The sequence below is a fragment of the Lacerta agilis genome, chromosome 8, assembly GCF_009819535.1.
Source record: "Lacerta agilis isolate rLacAgi1 chromosome 8, rLacAgi1.pri, whole genome shotgun sequence".
Taxonomy (NCBI): domain Eukaryota; kingdom Metazoa; phylum Chordata; class Lepidosauria; order Squamata; family Lacertidae; genus Lacerta; species Lacerta agilis.
This window is the reverse complement of record NC_046319.1, coordinates 51,517,386-51,531,504: the sequence shown is the minus strand read 5'-3', so window position 1 is coordinate 51,531,504 and position 14,119 is coordinate 51,517,386. Positions and strand designations below refer to the sequence as shown.

The 14,119-nt window shown below is 54.3% G+C and overlaps 1 protein-coding gene across 1 annotated transcript in view; it reads left to right on the top strand.

Moving 5' to 3' along the window:
• Positions 1 to 12,671, top strand: part of BCAR1 (BCAR1 scaffold protein, Cas family member) — a 37,387-nt gene extending 24,716 nt beyond the window's left edge. Inside the window, 9 exon segments of the mRNA XM_033157433.1 lie at positions 254 to 488; positions 491 to 669; positions 671 to 857; positions 860 to 879; positions 7,733 to 7,879; positions 8,043 to 8,150; positions 8,648 to 9,787; positions 11,258 to 11,347; positions 11,778 to 12,671. Of these exon segments, the coding sequence (XP_033013324.1) occupies positions 254 to 488; positions 491 to 669; positions 671 to 857; positions 860 to 879; positions 7,733 to 7,879; positions 8,043 to 8,150; positions 8,648 to 9,787; positions 11,258 to 11,347; positions 11,778 to 12,299 (2,628 nt within the window). The 3' untranslated portion in view covers positions 12,300 to 12,671.
• Positions 12,672 to 14,119: the final 1,448 nt, after the last annotated feature.

Genomic DNA, 14,119 nt, shown 5'->3' with positions numbered 1-14,119 from the left:
TACTTCCCAGGCCACCACCCCGCCAGCCCTGCTCCACAACCCCCTCAAATGCTTTTGCCTGGCTGGAATGTGTCCTTGAAGTGCAGTTGTGCTTACCTAGATGCGTACGTGTGTAGAAACCGTTTACTTTTATGTGGGTGGAATGTTCAGCCATTGGTGCCCTGCCACCCGCTGTCTTCTCCCTTTCCCCCCCATGCCCTCTGCCGCCCCCTGCTGGCCGCCCTAACTCCCCTCCCCTCCGCCTCTCTTGCAGAACGTGCTGGCCAAGGCGCTCTACGACAATGTGGCCGAGTCCCCGGACGAGCTCTCCTTCCGTAAGGGCGACATCATGACGGTGCTGGAGCGCAACACGCAAGGGCTGGATGGCTGGTGGCTCTGCTCCTTGCACGGGCGGCAGGGCATCGTCCCCGGCAACCGCCTCAAGATCCTGGTGGGCATGTACGACAAGAAGCAGCTGCCGCAGCAGACGCCACAGCAGACGCCGCAACAGACGGGGCAGACCCCCTGGCCTACACTCACCAAGGGGGCTACACCACGTCCCCCGCCTCCCAGTACACCTCTATGCACCCCTCCTTCCTGCCCCAAGAGGACAATGTCTATCTGGTGCCGGCGCCAAACAAGGCCCCGGGGGCACCCCTCCACCAGGGCACAGTGACCGCGGGCCAGTTCCCAGTCGCCCCCGGGCAAGCAGCCCCCCGCCTACCCAAAACAGAGCCCCTCTCAATGCCAGGAGGTGTACCAAGTACCAGCTGGACCGGCCAGCCCGCCCCAGGACATTTACCAGGTCCCTCCGGCTCCTGCGGGGCTGGGGCAGGACATCTACCAGGTGCCTCCTTCGCTAGATGGACGGGGATGGAAGCCCCAAAGACCCAAGGAAAGGTAAGCTTCTGAGGGGCACCTGTTCACCTGGCGAATTTATGGTGCGGCCACCCTTGGAGTACTGCGTACAGTTCTGATTGCCTCACCTCGAAAAGGATATTGCAGAGTTGGGGAAGGTTCAGAAAAGGGCGAGCAGAATGATCGAGGGGATGCAGCGACTCCCCTCTAAAGGAAAGTTGCAGCGTTTGGGGTTTTTTAGCTTAGAGAAAAGGCAAGGAAGGGGAGACAGGATAGTTTATAAAATTATGCATGGCCCGGAGGAAGTGGATGGGGGAAAGTTTTTCTCCCTCTCCCGTTGCTAGACCCGGTGGACATGCAGCAAAGCTGAGTTTAGGAAGAAAGCCCTTCTTCACACAGCACCTAGTTAAATTGTGGAACACTCACTCTCCCAGGAGGCAGTGATGAGGATTAGGCAAATTCATAGAGGAGATGGCTATCAATGTCTTCTAGCCATTATGGCTATGCTCCACAGTTGAGGCAGCAGTGATTCTGAATACCTGTTGCTGGAAGCCACAGGAAGGCTGCTCTTGAGTTTGAATCCTGCTTGCAGGCTTCCCAGAAGAGTCATCTGGCTGGCCACTGTGAGACCAGAATGCTGGACTAGATGGCTTTTCGCCTGATCCAGCAGAATGTTCTTGTGTTCTAATATTCCTTCAGAGCACCAGCGTGGGGAGAAAGGGCAGCCAGCACGATCCGAGAGGTGGGAGCGCCTTCCCTACGAGGACAGCTTAAAGCAAACTTCCCCAGAGTGGGGCTGGTGGGAGATGCAGTCCAAAACATCTGGAGGATGCCAGGCTGGTATAAAGAAAGGATACCCTATCTGCATGCCAGTGGGTGATTGCTTGTATAGGCCAATGAGGACCAACTCTGCCATGCTTAAGCCTGGGCAGCTTTGCAATGCATATGACAGGCACACTGGCCAGCAAATCAAGCACCGATTCAGTATTCTGTCCTACTTCCCTTCACGCTGCAGGAGAGCTGTCTGATCTATTTTTAAATTGCCACTTGTGTGTTTATGCAAATGAAAGTAGATTATCTCTCCCCCCCCCGCCCCGCTTTTAATTTTAAGAAAAGCAGAATCAAGTCTTAAAATGCTGAAAAACCCCTTAGGAGGAAGAGCAGGAGGAGGGGAAAAGGAAAGGTGGGTTAAGTGATGCTGCCGGTTTCTTGCCCATGACTGGCTTCCGTTGTGAACAGGCAGAGGCAGCTCTCCCCACCCCTCCGGGTTTAGCACGAGAGCGGAGAGTCAGATGCAGGAACGATGCTTCCCAGGAGAAATCCACCACTCTGCCGTCAAAGTGGGCAAGAGTGGCTTTTATTCCTGCAGTCAGGCAGTGGCTGTAAAGGCATTGTCTTGCGAGCTTTGGCACAGAGAAAGAGAAAGGGGCATAAATGGTTCCTTGTTAGCGGTTGCTGAGCTGGGCGCTTTTTACGGCCGAGATGAAAGTGCTTCTTCTGCACGCAGTCCATTATTATGAATTATCTGTGCAGCCTCGCACGCCAGGGGTGTCCAGCATGATGCCCTTCAGAGGTGGTTATTGGACTCCAGCTCCCATCAACCCTGACCATTGGGCATGCTGGCTGCAGTGGCGGACGGGAGCTGGGGGCCCCAGTGACATCTGGAGAGGGCTACATCAGCTGCCTCTCGGACACATACAAGGAGAAACAAGCAAAGAAGCCCCCTGTCCCACGGAGCTCATATTCAAACGGTGCCTGTTGAGTTCAGGTGCGTGGGGATAAATGTGAAATGGAGGGGAGGCCATGGAAAGAAGAACAACGAGGAAACACATGCAGGTTGCTGTTGTTAGAACACTAATGAATGCACAGCTGATATGCATGGCGTTCAAGACCACAGTCCACTGCCCCGATGGGCTTACGAGGTATATTTAATATAGGGGAGGCAAGAGGAGAAAGGTAAATGGGGGAAAGCGGAAGAAGCCATTCTTATGTTTAGTTAAAGTAGAGGTTGGGGGCCAGGGAGTTGTAGCAAAGGGTTGTTGGTGGTCATAGAATTGTTGAGTTGGGAGGGACCTCAAGTGTCGTCTAGCCCAACCCCCTACAGTGCAGGAATCACAGCTAAGCAACGCAGTTAACTAATTTATTTAAATTATTTTTATCCTGGCAGGTAAGCATGAATTACTAAAACCGCAATAGAACACTCACACAGCTGAACATCAGTAGTAACACCAGAGGAGCCAGCCTAAAGAGCAGTGCCTTAAGCTGGCTCCTGCTGCACCCCACTGGCTCTGCCGGCCTGGGGGTTCCTGCAGGGGGTGGGGAGAGAAATCCAATTGCAACACCACCAGCCACGCTTCAGACTGGAAAGATGCCCTGGGATTTTTCAGCCTGCCTTGCTCATTGGGGGAAGGCAGCAGCTACCCCATTGTGGCAAGCAACCTACTACTTGTCTGCTTTTAAAAGCTCTTTGCTTCTCTGCAGAGGCAGTTAGTGTTCCTGGACTGCTGGGGCTGGGTTGCTTCCCCCTGCTCCCAAGTGCTGGTGCTTGCATTCCTTACAGAGAGCTCCCTGGAGATTTGCACCAAGGCAGCCTTGCCTCCTGCCTCCGCTGCCTCCCTGTGCAGTGGGGGGTGGAGACAGGGGCGTGTGTGTGTGCTCCAGCATGGCTTTCCCCTGGGGAGGGGGGTTTGCAGCAGGCTGTGAGGAGCGGTTTCCTGTTTCTCCCTGGGAAAGGAAATGGCCTCCCTCTGGGTGGGAGGCCTCGTTATCCATCTCTGAGGCTCCCTCAACTTGGTTCCTGGGCAAGCCTGTTTCTGGATAAGAGACGGACAAGGCTTTTGTAAGGAGGCACCGCCGGGCATGGCTGATGCCTTTGGTTTCTCCCAGAGTGCCATATCAAAATGTGGGGTCTTGCAGTGCAAGGGGAGAGCAGAGGGTTGGAGTGTTTGGTTTGCCTGCAGAAGTTCCCAGATTCAGTCCCTGGTACCTCCAGGCTGGGCACGAGAACCTCTGCCTGAAACCCCAGAGGGAGCTGCTGTGGACCAGTGGCCTGACTGAGGCTGTGTACACACCATGTACTATCCCTGCCCCCAAAATCATGAGTGTTGTAGTTATGCCTCACAGAGCTACAGTTCCCAACGCTCTAAACGAACTATAGTTCCCAGGAATCTTTGGGGCTGGGGGGGGGGGAGAAATGTGCTTTAAATGAATGGTGTATACACAGCCTCAGTGTAAGGTAGCTTCCTGTGTCATACCTGAACCCCAGCTTCATTCAGAACCTTGAGGACCGGAACCTTCAGATCGTATCCAGTGTTAGTACACAGGTCCTGCTTTACAAACACAAGGTGTTCCCCAGACATCGTTCCTTAGGCGAGCGTTTGCATAACCTGTTGACGATTTCCATTGATTCCTATGAGGAAGTTTCCAGTGCATTCCTGACCATGGAATTTTGAGCCCCGAAAGCAAAAACCAACCATCCAAGCTGGGAAAACCCAGGGAAAAAGATCTCTGGTTAGTCTGTTTGCTCCCCTTGCCTTCCTCAGCCAACTAAAGGCAAACAAGGACATGACAAACCTGGGTCTGATAATTTCCGTGTGTCTGTTCTGACCCGAACGTAGTTATAGTCCTTGTTTTATATTTAGGAGGTGGCTCACAGCTCACTGGCAGAGCTCATGCTTTGCATGCAGACAGTCCCTGGTTCAATCCCTGTTGTCTCCAGGTAGATCAGGCTGCAGACAATATTGGGCTGGGGGTAGTCCTATATGTTGTGTATGCAAAGCATCCAGCATGCTTGTCCTCTGTTAAGCAGCCGCCGCTGCTGCCGCTGCCGCTGCCGGCTGACCTTGAAGGAGATTCGGATGGAGCAGGCCTTGCACAGCAGTAAATGATTCAGGAAAAAAAGCTTCTCTCACTTGGCAGCTGGCCAGGCCTGCCTGCCTGCCTGCTAGGTCCCCACCCACGCCTCTTCCTCACCGGTGACCTTGTTGCTTTTTCCTGCCTTTAAGGGCAGGCCCAAAGGGGTACCATGCAGGGTGTGTGTGTGTGTGTGTCTGTGTGTGTTTGGGGAGTGGCTCACGGTGGTGCTGTGCGAGTGGCACCACTCTGGGCAAACCTGTGTTGCAGCATCTGGCTGCTTCCGTGCCACGGGAAGATCTCCATTTTTTCAGGGCAGTGCCACGTTACGTATTGCATTTATATCCCACCTTTTCCTCCGAGGAGCTCAAGGTGGCATGCAGTAGTCTTCTGGCCCTTTTATCCTCACAGCTTCCCATGGCCAAGCAGGGATTTGGACCGTGGTCTCTCCCAGGTCCTAGTCTGTCCCTCTAAACCAGTGTTTCTCAGATTTGGGTCCCCAGCTGTTGTTGGGCTGCAATTCCCATCCTCCCTAGCTAGCAGGACCAGCGATCAGGGGTGGTGGGAGTTGTAGTCCAGTAACAGCTGGGGAATTTTGACCACTGACCATAAGTGAAGGTTCTCCTAAAGATATGAAGCGATGACATCAAGCACACCTCTGGTTCGATGGCTGCCATCCTGAGAACCACCACTTTTCCTTTTCCACACAAAACAAGTTCCCACACCTTATGGCTGTGGTGTTTGGAATACGTGGGCTGCGCACGATGAAATCTTGAAGTCCTTGGCAGGCTCTGTTGGCTTGAAAACCTGCAAAATGCGTATTCCCACCCTCATGAGCATCTTATTAACGTGCTAATTATATGTTGGTTTTGCTGCTTCTTTTTATTTTTGTTACAAAGCATCAGATCTGCAGATACTAGCATCCAAAGTGTCTTGGCAGACTTTAGATCTGGGGTATGGGAGAAGTTGCAAATTTGCTATGGAGGCAATTGGTGGTGGTGCTGCCGCCGCCAGCTCTTGCCTGGGGTTGTTTGTGGAGTTTGGGGTTGGGGTAAGTGGTTGAAATGTGACATAGTTGAACTATGGCACTCGCTCCCACAGGAGGAAGTGATGACCACCAACCTAGATGGCTTAAAGAAATGATTAGACATATTCATGGAGGAGGAGGAGGAGGAGGCTACCAGCGGCTACCAGCCCAAAGGGCCATTGTGTGCCTCAATGGTTGGAGGCAGCAATACTTCTGAATACCAGTTGCTGGAAACCGCAGGAGCGAAGAGGGCTCTTGTGCTCGGGTCTTGCTTGCGGGTTTCCCACAGGTACCTGGGAACAGAATACTGGATTAGATGGGCCATGGGCCTGATCCAGCAGGGGGTCTTCTTGCATTCCTATGTTCTTAGGAGTGCTTTGGCTCACTAATTTCTGTATACCAGAGTTGTACCTTGCAGACACCATGTTTTGCCTCTGACCCACTTGGCATTTCTGAGGTCCCGGTTCCAGGAGGGATGAGTCTTCATTAGTGGCTACTAGGCATGATGGCTATGCTCTGCCCCCCAGGTCAGAGGCAGCAATACTTCTGAATACCAGTTGCTGGAAACCGCAGGAGGGGAGAAACTGCCCTTGTGCACAGGTCCAGCTTCCCCGCTTCCCACAGGCATCTGGGTGGCTATGAGCCTGACCAGTAGGCTCTTCTTGTGTTCTTATGGCACGCGGGGGCAAATTCCCTCTTCTTTTATTCTCTCTCTTTTTCCTCTCTCTTTCTCTTTCTGAGCTTCAGTGCTTTTGGCAGCTCTTCACCCTACCCCAGGCAGATCAGAAGCAGGATAAACAATGCAACCTGAGAGCATTGTTATAATTTAGTTAGCAAGAGCCAGCTTTTGCAAAGACTCATTCCTGCTTAACCTTGTAGCGGAATTCCACGTTTTCGTCGTATTGCGCTCTGACTGTGCGCAAATGCGCTTGGAGGCTCCTGCAGCCTCTGGCTTCCGATGCCTCTCTATGCATGCGCCCCCCCCCCCCCCTCCACGAACTAGCGGCAGCTGGGAAGGCGTCTGCGGCAGGGTCCCTCGCCTTCCCCCCACCTCCAGAAGCGGCCGCCCATGAGGGAATGAGCGCACATTGTGCTTCATCTCCAAGCCCTTCATTTGCTCAGAGCCAGAAATAGAACATGATGTCATCCCTGCCTCCCCTGGAGAAGGGGCTCCTGCTGCAAGGTGCCTGGAGGTTCCTTCCAGACGGGGGCTGCCTGTGGGCAGGCAGCGCCCTCTGCTGGAGGAAAGGGTGAGCTGCATCCTATGTGTGTCTCTCTCTCTCTCTCTCTCTCTCTCTCTCACACACACACACACACACACACACAGGCTATTTAGGAGCATCTTTTAGGAAAGAGCTTGTCTGATAAGTGTTGTGTTCCCAGTTCTGTTCGCCCCAGCGTGAAAAAGCTATTCAGCAGCATTTGTGCATAAGGAAGCAGCCAAGAGGTCAGGGCACTGGATAGTGCATTGGACTTGGCTGAATGCTTGGAGGGGCACTCCTGGCTTTTCAGGGTGACTTTGGGCTAGTGTTTAGGGCATGTCCCAATCCCTGGAGAGCCAGTGTGGTGTAGTGGTTAAGAGCGGTAGACTCGTTATCTGGGGAACCGGGTTCGCGTCTCCGCTCCTCCACATGCAGCTGCTGGGTGACCTTGGGCTAGTCACACTTCTCTGAAGTCTCTCAGCCCCACTCACCTCACAGAGTGTTTGTTGTGGGGGAGGAAGGGAAAGGAGAATGTTAGCCGCTTTGAGACTCCTTCGGGTAGTGAAAAGCGGGATATCAAATCCAAACTCTTCTTCTTCTTCTTCTTCTCTAAGGGGGGGGGGAGAGAGGAAAGGATACTTGGTGAGTGCCATAGGTGAGCCTGAGATGTTGCGGCGTCTCAGACACATTGGGGCCCCCAGAGTTAGCCTCAGGCAATTGGAGGTCAGACCTGTGACTTTCCCAACCACGTTCCCACTTGCCTAGCCCAGCAAACTTTGTCTCATCCACACACACCCCTTCTTCCCCCTTGCAGGTTGTCGTCCCCACGCGTGTGGGTCAGGTCTATGTCTATGACTCCCCCAAAGGAGAACAGGATGAGTACGACTTTCCCCGCCACCTCCAGGAGATCTACGACGTGCCCCCGACTCGGGGTCTACTGGGGAACCAAGGCAGCCAGGAGGTGAGTGATGCCCTGCCTTCTAGAGGTGGGGAGAGTCTGGTTGGCATGGGGCCCACGCGGGTGGGTTGGTGGTGAAACCTCTGCTTCCAAATCACCGGCCCTCAGTGGGTTTCAGACTCAATGGAAATTAACATCTCTTGCTCTCCTTTGTTCCTTTTGTCAGATATATGACACCCCCACCTTGGCAGTCAAGGGCCCCAAAAGCAGGGATCTGGCTCATGCCCAAGATATTTATGATGTGCCCCCCAGTGTGGAAAAAGGCCTGCAGGGGGTGAGTATGGCATGCAGGGTTTTTGAGGCGTGTGAGTCGGGAGGGCTTCTAGCTTCAGCGGCAGGGGCTGTGGTGGGGGGCTGCCCTAGTGCTTAGGAGAGCCACTCTGACCCCAAGGCAGAGTAGAAGGCGATTGACCAGGAGGCAAAACAGAAATTGCCAAGAAACACCCACCCCACCAAGTACACTCGCCAAAGCATAGGATTGGTTTATCGTGTAACTTAATAGAAACAGTTTTATGGCCACAGATGTTAAGAAACAAAAAGCTGAATGCTAGACCCTCTCCCAGAGCCTCTTGAGGGCAGAGGAACTACCAAAAGGGCTGCCCCCTTTGCCGATCTGGGCACCTTAGATGGTCTTTAGGGGAAATGTCAGTCTTTGGGGCCCAAGGGAGTGCCTTGAATGGGGGCCCAGAAACCTACTAGCAGCATGTTACAAGCTGAGGGGGCTACAGATGTGCTGCTGGGTTAAACACCAGCTTTAATACCCTCCTGCAGGTGTATGACATCCCCCCATCAGTCAGCAAAGACGTCCCCGATGGCCCTGCGCGGGAGGAGACCTACGACGTGCCCCCCATCTTCTGCAAGGCCAAGCCGTTTGATCCCTTACGGCACCCACTCATCCTTACCCAGCCCTCCGCACCGGCGGCAGAGCCTTACCTGCCCGAGGATGTGTACGACGTACCTCCGGCCACCAGCAAAGGGGTTCCTGAAGCCCAGGAGATCTACGATGTGCCGCCCGGCCTGAGGAAGCTGGCGAGCCAGGAGGTCTACGACGTGCCGCGGGAGCTGCCGGCGGGAAGCAAAGACGGGGAGGGCGACTACATCTACGACGTGCCGCCCCAGGTGGACCGGGAGGGCAAGGCGGGCGACGGCAAGCGCCTCTCGGCCTCCAGCACGGGCAGCACCCGCAGCAACCACTCCAGCTCCTCCCTGGACATGGTCCCTGTCAAGGAGGCCCCTGACAGGGACTTGCACCTCGACCAGGACGTTGCCATGGAGACGCTGGCCCGGCTCCAGGGCAACGTGAGCACCGCCGTCTCCTACCTCATGTCCTTCATCAGTGGCAGCTGGCGCAGCCCCGAGCAGATGGAGGTGCAAGCAGCCCGCATCCAGGGGGCGGCCGAGAGCGTCCGGGGGGCGCTGCGGGAACTGCTGGAGTTTGCCCGCGCGGCTGTGAGCAGCGCCTCGCAGGCCTCGGACCGCTCCCTCTATGCCAAGCTGAGCAAGCAGGTGCAGAAGATGGAGGACGTTTACCAGGCTCTGCTGCGGCACAGCCAGGCTCTGGATGGCTGCGGCTGGGCTCCCAGCGCCCTGGTGGCTGGCAAGCCAGGGTCCCCGCCAGACGACCTGGAGCACCTGGTCATGTACTCGCGGGGGGTGCCAGACGACACCAAGCAGTTAGCCTCCTTCCTGCACGGGAACGCCTCCTTGCTCTTCCGGAGGACCAAGGTGCCCACCACCTCCCTGGGAGGGGATGGCAGCCTCGCCCATGGCACCCCGGCTGACAAGGCAAGCAGCATCCAGTCCCGGCCCTTGCCCTCTCCGCCCAAGTTCCTGACCCAGGACTCGCCCGAGGGGCAGTATGAGAACAGCGAGGGCGGCTGGATGGAAGACTATGACTACGTCCACCTACAGGTGGGGTTGGGCGGCGGGGAAGGGGAGGGGTGTGCTGTGGGGGGGAGGGCAGAGTGTGCACACACATAACACACACAGCCCTCCAAAGGGGCAAGCCACCACCGGGGGAAGGTGGACAGGTGGGGGGGCAGGCCTTGCTAGGTCCTATGCCTCCGATCCCAAAGTCCCATCATCCTCAGGGGTCAAGCCACACTCCTGGGAAATCCAGCCAGAATATAATAGTTCTATATTTTAAAAGCCTGGCACCAGGCTAACTTTTTCATCGTTATCATTGTCTATATACCTCCCACCTTTCCATCATTAAGCCATGCTCAAGGCGGCTTTACAACATGGAAAGGTTCACATCATTGCAAGAATATAACCAAAGTGGTGAATGAAAACATAATCAAAGCATAAATATCACCAGGTGGCAGAAGCAGGAAGTCCCCCTCCTCTCTCCACTCCTCACCCACTTTGCCTTGGGTTAAGTATTGCCATTAATATACAAAGCCCCTAAAGTTTCTTGGGCCCTGCACAAAGATTTTTGCTTAAAAAAAAAAACAGGCTCTGCCTGCAGGTTTATAATCAAATAATCTGGGCCGGCCCTTTCATTAGACAGGGTGAGGCAGCTGCCCAAGGCAGGAGATGTGCGCAGAGGCTTGCTGCCCTTGGGGGCTGTAAAGGCTGCTGCCCTATTACTAGTGCTGAAATGTGTTCCAGCTGCTGGTCTAGTCATTTTTGGTATGTAGAATAGCAGGAGCTGCTGCCATCTCCTTTGCCTCAGATGATAAAATATCTTTCAGATCAACCAATAAGTGTGCCCACCAGTCGCATGTCTTCTGCAACACTCTTGTGTGGTTTTGCTGCAGCAGACTAACACTCTTACTCCCACTTGAATTTGCACACAACCATCTCCAGTGTGGTCTCTGGTCCCTGCCAGGGATCAGGGCTGTGGTGGCCTTTTGCCAAGTCAGAACATGGGGCTGCCTTGCTCAGGGCTGTCTCTGTTGATGGGTGCTGGTGCTCCAGGCTCTCAAGGAAGCCTTCTCCTGGCCCTACCTGGAGGTGTCAAGGATTGAACCTGGGGACTTTCCTCCTGCCAGGCAGATGCTCGAACCACCAGCAGTGGAAAGCTGAAAAACAGGGGCAAATAGGAAATGCCTTTTTGCAGAGTCAAGTCACTGATCCAGGTAGCGCAGTGTTGCCTACACCTGCCCTTACCAACCAGGTGTCCACCAGATGTGCAGTTGAAATTGCAGGTTGATTGAAATTGCAGTTCCAAAACATCTGGAGGGACCCAGGTTGTTGAAGAGTCCTTTTTTTGGATGCCTTGGCCAAGAACCTTTTCAAAGTGAAGATGCCGGGGGCTGAACCTTCTGTATGCCAAGCAGATGCTCTAGCACTGATGGAACTGGGTTCCTTGTGCTGTTGGTCTGTCCCTCTGGTTGCACCCGCACTAACCTCCTTTTCACCCCTTTAAAAAACAACTAGGGAAAGGAAGAGTTTGAGAAAACCCAGAAGGAGCTTCTTGAGAGGGGCAACATCATCCGGCAAGGGAAGGGGCACCTGGAGCAGCAACAGGTGAGTAGGGTGGGCTTCCTGGGTCCAGCCCCACCACTATGGTCATTGCCTGCAATGCTTTTGGCAGGGTAGCAGGGACCCGGGATGAGTTCATGGAACGAATTGGGCGCTGGCCCAAAGGTGTTTGGTCGCCACTGATAGTAAAGAATGCCAGGGCAGCTTAAGCAGGGCAGGCCATGTGGCACTCTTCACTCCTGCCTCTCCACCTCTACCTCCTGTTCACTGCTTTCAAAAGTCTGCTGCCTGAGTCTGCACCCGCACTCTGCCTGACGGTAGGACTGGGTTGTGTGCATCTGTGGCTTCCAGGATGCCAGGAAGCTGGCTCATTCTGTCGTGCGCCAGGAAGTGGGGGAGGGGGAGGGGAGCCGGTTGTCTGCGGCAGCCCACCCTTGCTTGACGGAGCACCCTGTGCTTTTTTCCCTGCCCGCAGCTGAAGCAGTTTGAGCGCCTGGAGCAGGAGGTCACGCGGCCCATCGACAACGACCTGTCCAACTGGACGCCCCCGCAGCACTACGCCCACGTGCGGGCCGGGGACGGCGCCTCCCTCTGCCCCTCCGACCGGCAGCTGCTTCTCTTCTACCTGGAGCAGTGCGAGGCCAACCTCACCACCCTGACCAACGCCGTGGATGCCTTCTTCACGGCCGTCAGCACCAACCAGCCCCCCAAGATCTTCGTGGCGCACAGCAAGTTTGTCATCCTGAGCGCCCACAAGCTGGTCTTCATCGGGGACACTCTCTCGCGCCAGGCCAAGGCCCAGGACGTGCGTCACAAGGTCACCCACTACAGCAACCTGCTTTGCGACATGCTCAAGGAGATCGTGGCCACCACCAAGGTGGCTGCGCTACAGTACCCCTCCCCTGCCGCCGCCCAGGACATGGTGGCACGGGTCCACGAACTCGCCAACAGCACGCAGCAGTTCCGGATGGTGCTGGGGCAGCTTGCAGCCATGTGAAGCCCGCCCCTGGCTTCGTAGGGGCCGGGGGAGGCCTGCCAACGAGCCACACCCACCCACCCAAACACTGCAAATGGACTGTAAATACTTATCCAGACTCTCCTGGGTTGGTGGGCTGGCTGCTCCCTCCCCTCCCTCTATGCTCCATAGACAATGGACCTTCCTGCCAGTGGTTCCCATGTGCCTGATGTGGTTCACAAGGGAGGATCTTGACAGCCCTGATGGCAACCGGGGAGAAGGTGGTGGAAGGCAAATAGTTATCCTTCCCCCTCCCCCACACCCTGTTTGATTCTGAAATGGTTTGGCTAATGAGCACTATTTAAATCAAATAAAGAGACATAGAATCCAAGCAATTAGGGGGTACGGGAGAAAGATTGGTGTGTGTGTGTGTGGTTTTTCTCTTGCCATGGTTACATCAGTGCCCTTATCTGTGGGAGAGCCTTGGGGTGCCAGCTAACTAATCTGCCCAGGTTGTTCAGTCGACGCAGAAGGAAGGTGATCAGCTCCACAGGCAGAGAGAGAGAGAGAGAGAATGTGTGTGTCTCATTAGGGTTGTTGGCCAGGCAGCAATTTTATCTAAAACTTTGCATGTCCAAAACAGGGGAGAGTGTCAATCCGTTCCAGCTTCACTACCATGCCTGGACAAAAAGTAAAGTGACCATGTCACAGTGCCAATGCACAAAGCTATGGGCTGCGACCGCATTTGGAGTACTGTGTACGGCTCTGGTCGCCTCTGGATATTGTAGAGCTGGAGAAGATTCAGAAAAGGGCGGCCAAAACAACCGACTCCCCTGTGAAGAAAGGTCACAGTGTTTGGACCTCTTTAGTTCAGAGACAAGGCTAGATAGAGGTGGCGTGATAGAAGTCTGTAAAATCATGCATGGCATGGAGAAAGTGGAAAGAAGAAAAGTCTTCCCTCCCTCTCTCATGACGCCAGAACTCCAAGGAAGCTGAATGTTGGGAGTTTCAGGACAGATAAATTCCCTTTTCACCCAGCTCAGAGTGAAACTTGGCTTTGCAAAGCTCCTTCTGTGGTGTTCATCCTTTCATCTGCTCATTGCCATTTCCCTTTGGTCTGTTGAAGCATCTGAAGGTGATGCCAGGAGTGTCCCCTTGTCTCAAACCCTGGGGAGTTGCTGCAGATCCCTGTAGATAAGACTGAGCCAGGTGGACCTGTGGTCTGATTTTGTATAAGGCACATTCTGTTACTCCTAGTTGCCCTGGGCTGGCACATGGAGTGGCTGCGCCTCCATAGAGAAACTGCCACTTTTCAGTGTTTGGAATGATCACATCTTTAAGCTAAGGCAATAACTCTGGGCAGTAACCACAGGGCCAGGAGTAATATCAATAATTTGTGTTTGTAACATTGGCTGGCCTAGTACCTTTTGGGGTAGGGACCTGCCCTTAAGATCCTGTTGTTTTGACCTGCAAATTTAATCATGGTTAAAAAAACAACAACCCTGAAATTGGCTCCCTCGCTCCTTTCAAAGACTCAGGTAGACTCAATAGCTTGGCTGAGCCTGGCTGGAGAACAGGGTGGTGGGCAAATGTCTGGGCAATGGCAGCCTGGACGACTGACTGCCTTGGCTCAAGTACCTAATCAGCAGCTAATTCTAACTCCTGCTGCTCTTTCCCCTTCCACAATCCCACTAACTTGAATGGAGAAGCCACTAAATGGCTGGGAAAATTCTGTGGGTGTTTTCTTTGGGGGGGGGGGGTGTCTGTTTCTTTTCTCCATCAATTAAAGAGCTAAACATGCCGTAGAAAAACTGGGAGCTCATGCATCACCATCTAAAGCTGGAAGTGGTTCTCTTGCCTGC